At 39.0% G+C, this 12,527-nt stretch overlaps 1 protein-coding gene across 15 annotated transcripts in view; it reads right to left on the bottom strand.

Moving 5' to 3' along the window:
• Nucleotides 1-11,305, bottom strand: part of LOC149166013 (cysteine synthase-like) — a 284,623-nt gene extending 273,318 nt beyond the window's left edge. For 5 of the 15 annotated variants that reach the window (XR_016260806.1, XR_016260807.1, XR_016260808.1 and 2 more), the window contains exon 1: nt 10,661-11,302. Coding sequence is in view for 10 of the 15 variants with exons in the window: in XM_089432438.1 (XP_089288564.1) it covers nt 10,661-10,942 (282 nt within the window). In the remaining 5 variants the exon portion in view is untranslated. Of the gene's footprint in view, nt 1-10,660 lie in introns of all 15 variants that reach the window. The other 10 variants (XR_016260809.1, XM_089432440.1, XM_089432446.1 and 7 more) reach the window with 6 other exon arrangements.
• Between the last annotated feature and the right edge of the window lie 1,222 nt (nt 11,306-12,527).

Here is a 12,527-nt window from a genome sequence, read left to right as displayed (position 1 = left end):
CAGAAAAGCAGTCTTGACATCCATCTGATGAAGACTCCATCCTTGCGTAGCAGCAAGGGCTATGATGGATCGAATGGTGGTATATCGAGCCACAGGTGCAAATATATCGTCATAGTCAATTCCTTCCTTTTGAGAGAAACCACGGGCAACAAATCTTGCCTTAAACTTTTCAGCACTCCCATCAGATCCATGTTTAATCTTGTAGAGCCATTTAGCGGTGACAACAGATTTGTCCTTCGGTCTCGGGACCACATCCCAGACATCATTCTTCATAATAGCCTCATATTCTTCATGCATAGCATCCTTCCAGACTTGATGCTTGATGGCTTCTTCAAAAGATCCAGGTTCAAATTGTATAATAGTACTCATGGCAGCTAGATACCCTTGGTATCTACACGGCTTCTTGCTTTCTCGGAATGTTCCCCTTGGGGCAGCATGACCCTCAGCATCTTCGAGGGTGTCCCTGAGCCATGATGGCCTCTTTCCTAGAGAAGGGGAAGGATCAATAGGGTCCATTGGCTCTTCAACATCAGGCATAGTCTCATCCTGGGGTTCTTCCAGATTTCCAGGTCTTTCTTCATGGTTTTCTTCAGATCTAGGAAGATCTACTACTTTCTTCAGGGAAGCATCTTTGTCAAAAGTGACATCATGGCTTATCTCTACTTCCCTTTGACCAGGTACATAGACTCTATATGCCTTAGAAGTCTCACTGTAGCCCACAAACATTCCTTTCTTCCCAGTAGCGTCCAGCTTACTTCTCTTTTCTTTCGGCACATGAAAATAGACAGGACATCCAAAAATTCTAAAATGTGAGACATCAGGTTTCTTACCAGAGAAAACCTCTTCAGGAGTTTTGGAGTCCAAAGCAGAATGAGGGCATCGGTTTTGAATGTACACAGCAGTATTTGCAGCTTCTCCCCACAGAAACTTTGGAAGACCCTGGTCACATAGCATGGCACGGGCAGCTTCCACAATAGTCCTATTCTTGCGTTCAGCAACACCATTCTGCTCAGGAGTATATGCAGTGGTAGTCTCCCTCTTAATGCCAGCTTCTCTGCAAAAGTCTTTGAACTCATTTGACTCATATTCAGTGCCATTGTCAGTCCTCAAAATCTTGATCTTCTTTCCGGTCATATTTTCCACCAAGGCTTTGAAGGTACGGAACCACATGAAAGCCTCATCCTTCTTCTTCAAGAAGTATATCCAGGTTTTGCGAGAGAAGTCATCAGTAAATGTCATATAGTAAGAACATCCCCCCAGGGATGTTACAGGCAACATACCGGAAAGATCAGAATGGACCAGTTGCAATATCTCAGATGTCTTTGTGACACTTGAGGGGAAAGGTCCCCTTGTATGTTTTCCTTCAGCACAGCCCTTACATACACCTTTATGATTATTTCCAAAATCAGGCATCCCTGTCACCACCTTCCTTGCTTCGGGAAGAGCCTTGTAATGAAGGTGTCCAAATCTTCGGTGCCATAGTTCGGTTTGACGGATAGTATCACAAGTCATAGCTCCCAACGGACTCCCTCCAACCTGGTAGAGTGTACCAACTCTAAAACCAATTGAGATAGCTTCCTTGAAGCTCTTCTTCCACATGAGTACCTTTCCATCAGAGAAAGTTACATTGAATCCTTTGTCTTCCATGGCAGATACAGACACAAGGTTCTTCTTCAATTTGGGTACATAGAGTACATCTTGTAGATGGAGGACTTGTCCTTGAGACAAGTGGAGGGTCACAGTCCCGGTCCCTTTCACAGGATAAGTGGCATTATCCCCAAGGGTAATTTCTAGATTAGTATCCCTTTCAACCATGTCAGAAAGTGCTTCCTTGAATCCGGTGATGTGTCTTGAGGCACCACTATCGATTAGCCAGACATCCATAGTGTCGGGCGGAGATGCAGCTGAGAGAGCAGATATTAGAATATACTCATTTCTTTTATCAACAACATTAGACTCCTCATACCTGGTATTTCTGGTCCTTTTAGAAGGTGGATGGTTTCCTTCAAAGTGAGCCTTCCTCTTTCCTTTGGATTTGTCATTTCTTTGATTCCCATTCCTTCGGTTGTTGTTGTTGTCGTCACTATCGGGAGAATTCTTCTGGAAGGGGCATTCTCTAGCATAGTGTCCAGTCCTATGGCAGGTGAAACATTTACCCTTCTTCTTTTGAGTCTTAGTCCTTCCTTTGTCCTTGGAACCACCAGAGTTCTTCTTTCGGGAATGAGCAACATAGGCAGCATTTCTTTCATTATCAAATTCCTTCATCCTTGTTTCTTCTTGCATACATCTAGACAGAAGCTCATCAAAGTTAGGGATGGTATTATTGTTGAGAATGGTAGTTGTGAATACTTGCCATTCATATGGAAGTCCTCCAAGTGCGGTGAGAACCATCTCACGATCAGCTATTGTCTCCCCAATAGCTAGCAGATTGTTCCTGGTTTCGGTCAACTTCATAAAGAAAGTTTGAATAGGCTCGTCTCGGCCCTTCTTCATATTCTTCAACTTGTTCTTGAGGAATAGCACTTGGTTCACATTGTTTACTCGGAACATAAGTATCAGTTTGTCATACATCTCCTTGGATGTGCCTAGTTCAGATATGTAGGCAACCAGACTCTTATTTATGGATTCCCTGATCAGCAGTTTTGCTCTGATTTCTCCCTTCTTATACTTGTGTTTAACAGCAGCAGAGGCATTTGATGGAGGTTCTTGAATCTTCCCTGTCACATGATCTAGGAGATCATGATCTTCTAATTTGAGATCTAATAACATCTTCCAGGCATTGAAGTCATCACTTCCAGTCAGCTTGTCATTCTCCCTGAATTCAAGCTTAGAGGAATCCATTTCCTTCGATGATGATTGCTATAGATAGAGTTTGTCTTCACCTCAGCTCCGATACCATGTAAAGTTTTGTAGATGTTCTATGCTAAGAGCAATTTCACTTTTCTCACAGCAATCATACAAGTAGATAAGCAAAATGCAGATAGAACATATAAGCAGATCTTACAGAAGACAAATCAGAAACAAGAAAAATGTATGTGTTTGTTTCGGCGGTCAACAGGATGCTTCAACCAGCAAAGTCTCCTTTGGTCAGCCAGCCCAGCATGTGTCACAACAACCCTCCAACCAGTAGATGAGTCAACCCAAGTCAGTTCTACAAAAGTCAACGTTGTCCTGAAAAGTCAACGAAGGGGCAGCAAGCTAAAAGTCAACGCAGCAGCAAAACGGTCAACCCTTTGACCTCGATTTTTGTGCCAGGTAGTATGGCCTTCAAAAATCGAACCTCCCACAAGTTTTCAGCTTGTTTGGACCAAGCGTTGACCAAAGTCAACGCTGGTCAAACTTCTGCGAAACCCTAGCAGCAGAAAAATCCTCTTCGTCCTTCCCACGTGTGGCTGAAATTCGTCCTCCAGGTAGCTCGTACTTTTTAGGATGAGAGAGGAAGATGTGAGTTGTTTTTTGTGATCTAATTCTCTCCAACTTTTCCTGTATATATATATCCATCAATGAGGGTGTGTGACACATCTGTTGGGCATGTGAGCCTACATTACAAAACTGGCTGACCTTTGCACATATAATTTATTAAGAATAATAAATTCAAAATATAAGTTCTGCTCATCGGATTAAGACTATTTTTATATGGATTTTACACCTCTCAGAAAGAGGAATCCAACAAAAATATTAGCCTCTTAATCTGAGCATCAGAACATGGAGTTTGGACCTAGTTGTCCAAATTTAACAAGTTTCCAGGAGTTGTTACATATAATTTGTAAGTCTCGCTATCATGCGTCATGCAATGTTTTCTTCTTTTTAAGTATAGTAATGAAGCTGCAGGGTAAAATCCCTTAAAGAGCGCTCCTATACTTAAAGTCCTCACTTCCTTTCTAAGTTATAGATAGTAGTTTCTGTGAAAGACTAGCATATTATCTATGACTTATTTCTCATAATCATAATTTCTCTAAGTTACAGATAATAGTTCTTGTGAAAAATCAGCATATTGTCATTAACTTCCCTTTCAAACTTTCCTCATTCATCATTTATATTTAGTAATAAATGGCATTCTGAAATGTTCTAGTCATACATGTATTAAGAGTCTAAGGCCAAGTTTTCCAAGTCCTTCATTTGAGAATATAATAAACAAAAGTGACAGTAAGCAATCATTATTAATGTCTTAAGCACAATTTCCCTACAGCCAGGAAATTGGTTTCTTAAGGAACAACAGTAAGGATCCCTTGGCCTCCTAAATGGGGCTCAGACCCAGCCACCCAACAAAGAAGATGAACTCAGCCCAATACTCCAACAAAAAACAGTGATATCTCGGCCCCAATGTAGCCCAGAACTCGGCCTATATAGAAGAGTTAATATACTAAAATACAAATTATAAAATCAATTGATAACACTTTCATATTTACTCAATTTCTTCCAATGTCTTCTTCGTCAACAATGAAGTGCAATGTTGAAACTTGAGTGATTCTGCTCCAATACTAGCTAGGGTGTATAGTTTCAACACCAAAACCAGCAATCAGAATGAGGGTTTTCCAAACCCTAGACTCTCTTCTCAAGAGCTCTCCAAAAAATTATTTTTTCAAGTGAGTGAATGCAATAACGAAAAGAGACTCCTCATTTCCTTTTTTTATAACTCACTTGACCATTTTGTCACCCTTTTACCTTTTATTTTAATAAAGTCATTTTAGTGGGTTTTCTCACTTTATAATTTAAAAATGACTTTTCGTTAGCCTAGGACCCATGTCCCCTTTTCTCCACTTTAGCTTTTATAAAGTGTTCTCTTAAGCGAATTGTGTTCCCTTGATTAATTTTCCTTGTCCTAGCCTACGAGAACTTAATTAGGCTAGCAAAATCTTCTCCTTATGTCTCGTAGGCGGATGGGGACATTACCTCTACAACTATTTTCTCTCTCCTCTCTAAATTTTAGGCATCTAGGTTTAAGGTTAGGGATTTCCTTGAAATATTGCTAAATAGTAATTTTACTTGATGTGTTATTGCCCTTTCAGTAGGGATTGCATTTAATAATTGGAGAAAAAACAAAATCTAGCATTAATTGCATACTAAAACCCTAATACTAGGGTTGACGTCATATTTATTATTGTTGTTTTACGCATGTTTTAGCCATAAAAGCTCAATTGCATACCCTAAAGCCGACATGCCTAATTGATAGCCTTATACCTTTGTTGATCTATACTTGTAAGTCTATTTCTTCTAGCCGTTATATGACATTGCATGCAATATCATTGAATTTTTATCAAAACCTAACTTATATAAGCCCGCTAATCTATTTAAGTGGTCTACAGATAAAGTACTTGAAATTTGGTAAAGAGTACCTTAGCCTTCTTGGCTCCACCAATACCTTATCCCAATCATTAGGCCTTTCCATCACCTCAAACCCTTCTTGTGGAATATCCTTTAAGTGATCTGCATATAGGTAAGCCTCCCTTGTACAATTAATTCACCACTAAACAGTTGGAGAAAGGTCACTGAGGTGACAATGGTGGCCGATCTCTGGTTTCCATGAGGTCTGGATCTTCCTAGTGAGGCTTTGCACTAGGCCTGCTATATTTTGTAGTGACATTGATGGATAATTTTCCACAACTAGAGTAGAAGTTCTTAACTAGGTGCACTAATATCTTATCTAGATGGACTTTCTATTTACGACATTTAGAAAGTTTCCTTTTTCATCAAAAACCTCTTTTTCCTAGGACATACGAATCTCCCACTACATTATTTCTTTGGGCCTTCTTTCATAGATAAACAGGTCTTACATTTTTCCCTCATTGATAGTTATTTTTCTCACAATCAATTCTTAATGAATTGGATCATCCAGTCATCTCCCCTGGGAAAGCTTACCCATATTCATAGTCTTTCAAAGAGAAAGAAGGAACAAGAATAATAAATAGTTATTCAATTTAAAGCAACCCAGATGCTCAGTTTTTGTCGAAAGTTGTTTAGTCGGCTTTTCACTCCCAAAAAGCTCACTTAAGAGATTTGAAGCCTACTACGTTAAAGGGAAAGCACTATCTCTCTTTCCTTAGCCCACTAGGAAAACACCATCTCTCTTTCCTTGGCCTACTACAGAAAAACACTCTCTCTTTTTCCTTGGCCTACTACAAGAAAGCACTCTCTCTCTCTCTCTATCCCCGCCATGCAATGTTTGGCTCAAGTTCCATGCCCCTTATGCTTGGGCCTGAATCAGGCTGCTCGAATGCTTGCTCGACAAAGCAAGATACCCTTTGGGATTTTGAGACCACATACTAGATGGATTACATGATGCTAGCTCATCAGAAGTACTTGATATCATCTAGCAAGCCAGCTATCAAAGACATAGGAGGGAAAATTTCTTCTAAAGAGTTGTATAAGTTGAATACTAACATCCAGGGACCTGTGTGGCAAGATTGGGAATAGAAATTAAGGAAGCCAATCAAACAGTACGATATTATCTAGCAATAGAAGCATCCATTATCTCCAATACTGAATGCCAGATGGATATCCTATGATTTGGAGGATTGACGGACTTGCGAACTGCACAGTGTTTGGTCACTCCACCTCAGCTATAAACTCTAGGTTTTTTCTTTGTTCGTTGTTTACCAGGGGCTATCATCTAAAGCCTGCCTTGCTATGAGTGGACTGACGGATGGTCCTTTCCTTTCTTGCAGCCAACTAAAAACAGTGAACCACATCTTATGGGAGTGCATATTTGCTAGAAACTGCTAGAGATATGTTCAAAATAGACACTCAGTTTTGTTTCAGGGACAACTTCATTGGTGAGCGGCATTGTTTGGCAATTCTCATCCCATAGTAATTTATCCCCTTCGCTGTCATTTGATAATGTCTTCAAATCACTGCATTATTTACCATCTGGAAGCTATTGTACCTATATGTATTTTCCAATGAGGTTAGTTCAGTACAATCTTTTTGTCATTCTTTGTGGGAAGAGGTATGTATGCAATCATCTGCCAAAGGTTGCCTTTTGATGAAGAATGCCAAAGAGTTAGATGCTATAGCTTACTGTAATTTTATTTCTGCTTTAGTAGCACTGAAGAAGAGGATATAAGACTCCACTGCTGTAATGTTCCCTACTAATTAATTGGCCAAGGAAGGACGAAGTAGCCTATCCAACCTCATAGGCTATAGTCATTGATAATGGGGGAAACCCATTATTCAATCTTTTTGGGGCAACATTGGGTAAATTGGGGTAACTGGGGCAAAACTTGTGGAGGAAGCTAGAATTGGGGCTAAGTGGAGGGAAACTTGTAACCCCTCACATTAAAATAAGGAGAAGAGACCCCATAAGGAATCTATAAATAAGAGAGAGGAGAAATCATTTTCTCATCATGGTGGATTGGATATTTCTGTTTTGTGAGCTGAGGCTTTGAGGGTTTTAAGACCCCTTTTTCTTTTGATTGGTTTCGGTGGTGATGATCCCACCCTAGCCAATCCCTTCTTTTCTCTCATCTGTTTGGCACAATTGTTCTAAGGCATTTTCATCTGGTTTTGGCATTCAAGGAGAGAAATTCGTTGGGCTGATGGCTTGAAATGTATTCTGTGGTTTCTGTGGTTATTATAAAGGGCAGCGAAGCAGTCTGAGATATTTGTGAGAGCAGCGGATTATTACCAGCCCTCCAATTGAAGTAGCGGCCCTCTTTCTGGCACTTATCTGTGGCAACACAGAACCTGTGAGGGCAAGTGTGACATCGGACCCCTTTTTATGGTAGTAGGGTTTCCTGAGGTCCAAATTAGGGCTGCAGCTCACCTCCCAGGGCCTTGTTGGAACAGTGGTATCCTTCTGAAGCTCGGACAGTAGTTTTTAGGGCTAACCCTGGACAGCAAGGTGTTGTGGACATTTCACTGAGCAGCGAGTAACAGTCTTGGGCTAGTGGAGGCCTATACGAGTTTCCTATGGCAGCGAAGTGCAGTGGAGAAGGTTTTGGAGGCAGCAGTGGCCTAGCATGGTGCCAACGGCATCCTCAAGACACTTTAGGCAGCGGCAAAGGTTGGACCAGCATAGACTTGCGGCAGGAGGGCAATCCGCAAGGTCTACTCAGCACCCATAAGACACAGTGGTCTGTCTGTTAGGGCATTGTTAGGGCAACCGAGTTTGTAAGAGGAACATTGTTAAGCTTTCTATTGAGACAGTAAAGACAAGTAATTCTGTAAGTGATTAATAGTGTGATGAATCAGATATATTGCTAAGTACTTGACTGATGTTGTAGCCCTTATATTAATTACTGATGTCTGTAAAAAGGGATTATCATCGTTAAGAATGGCTGAACGTTATTCAGCCAGGTCTGCTGGTGTATTAGCATTAGGAGTAAGTTGTAAATTTGTAAACAGATGTGAACTATTGAAATTCACTACTTGCTACGTTACTGTGTGTTCAATAATACCTCTGTCTGGAATTGAAAGCAATACTGTGATACTGTTACAATTTATCTTGTGCTCTTGTAAACCTAAGGGCAAAAACTCCTTTGGGACATTACAACTGTATATACCCTTCTGCTCTTATTTTCAGCTCTGTACATACCTATTTGTTAAAATAAGGCACTTTTTTTTCAAAATAAAATGATAATAATCTATTATCAAACCCAGCTTTTCTTCTTTGATATATTATATAAAATCACTCTTTCTGATCAGTTCCTTCTCTCCTTCGTTTCAGTAATTTAAAAGATGTATTTTTCAAAGAAAAAATAAAACAAATGATAATAATCTATTATCAACCCCATCTGCTTTTCTTGTTTAATACATTATATCAAATCACTGTTTCTGATCACTTCCTTTACTCCCTTCTTTCAGCATATTTGAAAGCATAACTCTGACTCCAAAAGTTGTTCTTGTTGTATATGAACCTCAATGAATTCATCAAATATTACTTGTGAGACATAAAACTTGTCAAGAATACTTTCAAACATTCATGATCAAACCAACTTCATCTGTAATCTTCCAAATATTTTCCAACAGCTACCTCTTTTATTTACACTTCATCCTGTAGCCTTCCTACAAAGTTGCGAAGTCATCCTATTGTTACAAAAACTAAACCAAAGATGGTCCAAATAGGATCTTTTTACTCTGAGGAAGAAAAGAAAAAATTAACTCAATTGTCAAAGATATTTAGAGACATATATGAAGTTTGGATGGAGTTATGACAATTTAAAGCAGATTAATCCGAAGGTCACAAGGTGAAACTTGTAAGCAAAGATCCAGAAACCCTATATTAGAAGCTATAATTAATAGAAATCTTAGAAAGATTTAGTTGCAAAAAGTCAATTGGGGTTATCTTGGGTGGTTGGGAGGAAGGAATGGAATCCTCACCACCCAGGTACAATTCCCGCAAGTGACATGACAGATGTTGACAGTATACGTATATTCCTCATATGGAATATACAGCGGTGTACCTATGAAAATATATATATATATTAGTTGCAAAGAAAAATTTTCTGGTCAGATACATAGATTAACAATTTGGTGTCGACTAGGAAGAAAACTAATTTGCCTTTGAATTGACTTCTGTGATCTAAATAGGATGCCCATCAAGGTTAATTTGCCACTTCTCACCATAGATCTTCTCGAACAAGTGGTCAGTTCAGACATGTTATCCTCATTATATGGCTTCTCAAGGTATGATTATACTTCCATTGCCCGGAAGAATATACATAGAAATATATTCAGGTGAAGGATAACTATAAAACTACATTCGGCACAAAATGGCAAACCTTTACTTGTAGTAGATGTCCTTTCAAATTAACTAGCAGTGGTACTGCCGTTCAACAATCATGAGCATTTCCTTGCAATATTCAATTGGGATCATCCTAATTTACCTCATTTATCTAATTGTGGATTCCAAACTTAAGGCTACTAGTCTTGTTTGCATTATAGAGTGTTTGCATTTTGCTAAATCCTAAGAAATCCATCTTTGGCGTGAAGGAGGGAAAACTGTTAGGACTCGTTATATCAAAATGAGGAATTCATATGCCCTACAGCTTATCCTTGAGCTTCCCTTGCCCACCTCTAGCCAAATGGTTCAATCCTTTTGCAAAATTAACTTATTAATACTTACACAGATTAATTGGTAAGTTGTATTTCATATAAAGAGAGACAGAAGTGGGAGTAGGTGATAACAAAACATGCTACAAAGGGCTGCATCACAAAGAGCTCACTTCTTTTCGGTTACGTGCCAGGTATCCACTCTCAGAGATATGTAGTCTGTCAAAATCTCCAGGGATTTGCACCCAGCCTCATTCAAAATTCATGCCCTTCAGACGGACAGACCATAGCGAGAGTGGAGCCCTGGTAAACAGCTGAGCAATCTATTAACTTCACCAATGAACCAACACCCCGTTGATAGTCAGTAGGGATATATTTTAGCCTAAACACTAACTATGTGATGGAAATGATGACTCACCTACTCGGACTGTGGGTTTCAAACTTCAACTGAAAAAAAATACAGAGGTGAAAAACGCCCTTATTGGCTACAAATTTGAAGGTAGTTGGCATTAGTTCATAATTTAAGCCTTCGCAATATTTTCCATAAATAAGAGGCCATATACCAGCCTATTCCTAAAGAAACCATGCAGTATTCAGAAACTCATTCAGAAACTCCACTTGTATATTAGAATAATGGCAAAGTAGCCCAAATGTATTGAAGAATGAATACCTGAGTGACATCTTCAGCAATGCAGATGCCTTCAACTTGAGTCTGCGACTCCACTGCTACGGCCTTGCTGAGAAGCATAGAGCTAGCAGGCCTGCCATCCGATGTTTTCCTTGTATTTCCCTTGCCATTTATAATATCCATGGAGTGTACAGGCACTTTCTTGTGAGAGTAAGGAAGGGAAAAGTGGGTGATGGATAATGTTGTATATGAATGGATGGATGGCAAGTCCTGCACCCCAAGCCTTAACGGAGATTGAACCCGGGCCTGCATGGCCATAGCCATTCCCTGGAAGACACAGCTCTGCTCTACAATTTAATTCTGCTTGTGTAAACTAATGCTGCTACTGTCTGTTCGATCTTAGCGGTTTTCATCAGCGTAGTGTGCCTTTCAATACCTTTCGGATGGATTAGATTTTGCTGGCCCGACGTGGGTCACAAGTAAATGGTGTTCCTGAATAATCCCTGCGAATGACTTTTTAACTCTAGGCAGGCACAAAACTCGTCCAAAACTGTATCCGTTGCAAATCTCTCACGATTTCAGTGTGAGTTCCATTACGGAAATATTCAAGTGGGGGTTTAAGAAATATGTTTATTAAAAGATTTAGCATTTATCGTGACTCTCATTCGTTCGGAGGTGGTGTGGGAAGTTTTCTCGATGGAGTAAATTGTTTCCAGTGAGGTTGGAAAATAGGTAAATATCTGTGTGTATGGATATTTGAAATTTGGTAACTATTTTTATATGTTAATAGATATTGGAATTCCACGCGGCTATAAATAGTAAAAGTAATAATAGTCTCTGGATTTTATTTCTATATTCAACATTTTTCTTATACAACATGACAACGAGTTATTCCCATTTTTCAATAGTATTTTTTTAAATAAATTATCTCAAGGGTTGTCGAGATATTTACATAAATGATTCTAGCGTTTTTAAAGTTTTTATAGAGTAAAATGAAATGCTTTTCTATTTCCATTTTTTCTAGTAGTGCAAAAAATACATACTCTTTCCCAAACTTATTTTGTTCTTTTCTAACACATTCATTGTCACAAAGAAGTTGGCGGGAGTTAGTTCTTAATTGGGGAATAAGAATTTTGGCTCTTCATGAGATATTGACCCTATGTACTCCTTTTTATGATGATTACGAGTGGGATTAGACTCTTCAATATAATACTTTCCCTTTCTCCCTAACTCTTTATCCCAAGTACACTTTTGGAACTTATTCATAACAAAAGCATTTATCTCTTTACTATTTGTGGGGCACATGTTCAAGTAAATATCTCATTTATGGAACCATTTGTTATTTTGTTGCATCTAAGTCTTCTTTCTTTTGCACGATATGTCATTGAAGACAACCTTAGGCCATCTGCCCTCTTCATATGCTCAAATTTTTTAAAATATCTTATAAGTCGCAACATAGCAATTACTTCAATAGGAGCAACTCCCATTTCACTTAGCAAGATATCACAAGGAATTGAGCTTTTAATTTTGAACTTGTTTGTAATTAAGTGTTTCTAAATTTTCTCAATTTGCTTCCACTGTAAGTTAGATGTATTGTTGGCTCACAATTCCAACCATAGAGAACCACCAGAATCACTAAAAGCCCAAAATGTGTTTGGGTTGTCTTCCAATCCCGTAGCTTTGCCTCTCTACACCTATTATGAAAAGCATCAAATGTTATCCAACCTCCCAAAGTTCGTTTCTTTCTACAACCTTCCTAAATTAGATTTTTGTTGAAGTCAATTATGAGGTATTTGTAATATGCAACTTCTTCAAGAGTAATACCTTCAAAGTAGAACTTTTGTTGGCTATGTTTTCTTTTGTTAGAGAAAACCGCAACTTTCGTCTTGCTAGCGTTGACTTTCATCCC

This window comes from Pinus tabuliformis, chromosome 5_1, assembly GCF_031772625.1.
Source record: "Pinus tabuliformis cultivar Carrire ecotype Pingquan chromosome 5_1, CPIR1, whole genome shotgun sequence".
Lineage (NCBI taxonomy): Eukaryota > Viridiplantae > Streptophyta > Pinopsida > Pinales > Pinaceae > Pinus > Pinus tabuliformis.
Note: the sequence above shows the minus strand (reverse complement) of the source record. Positions and strands in the feature narration are given on the sequence as shown.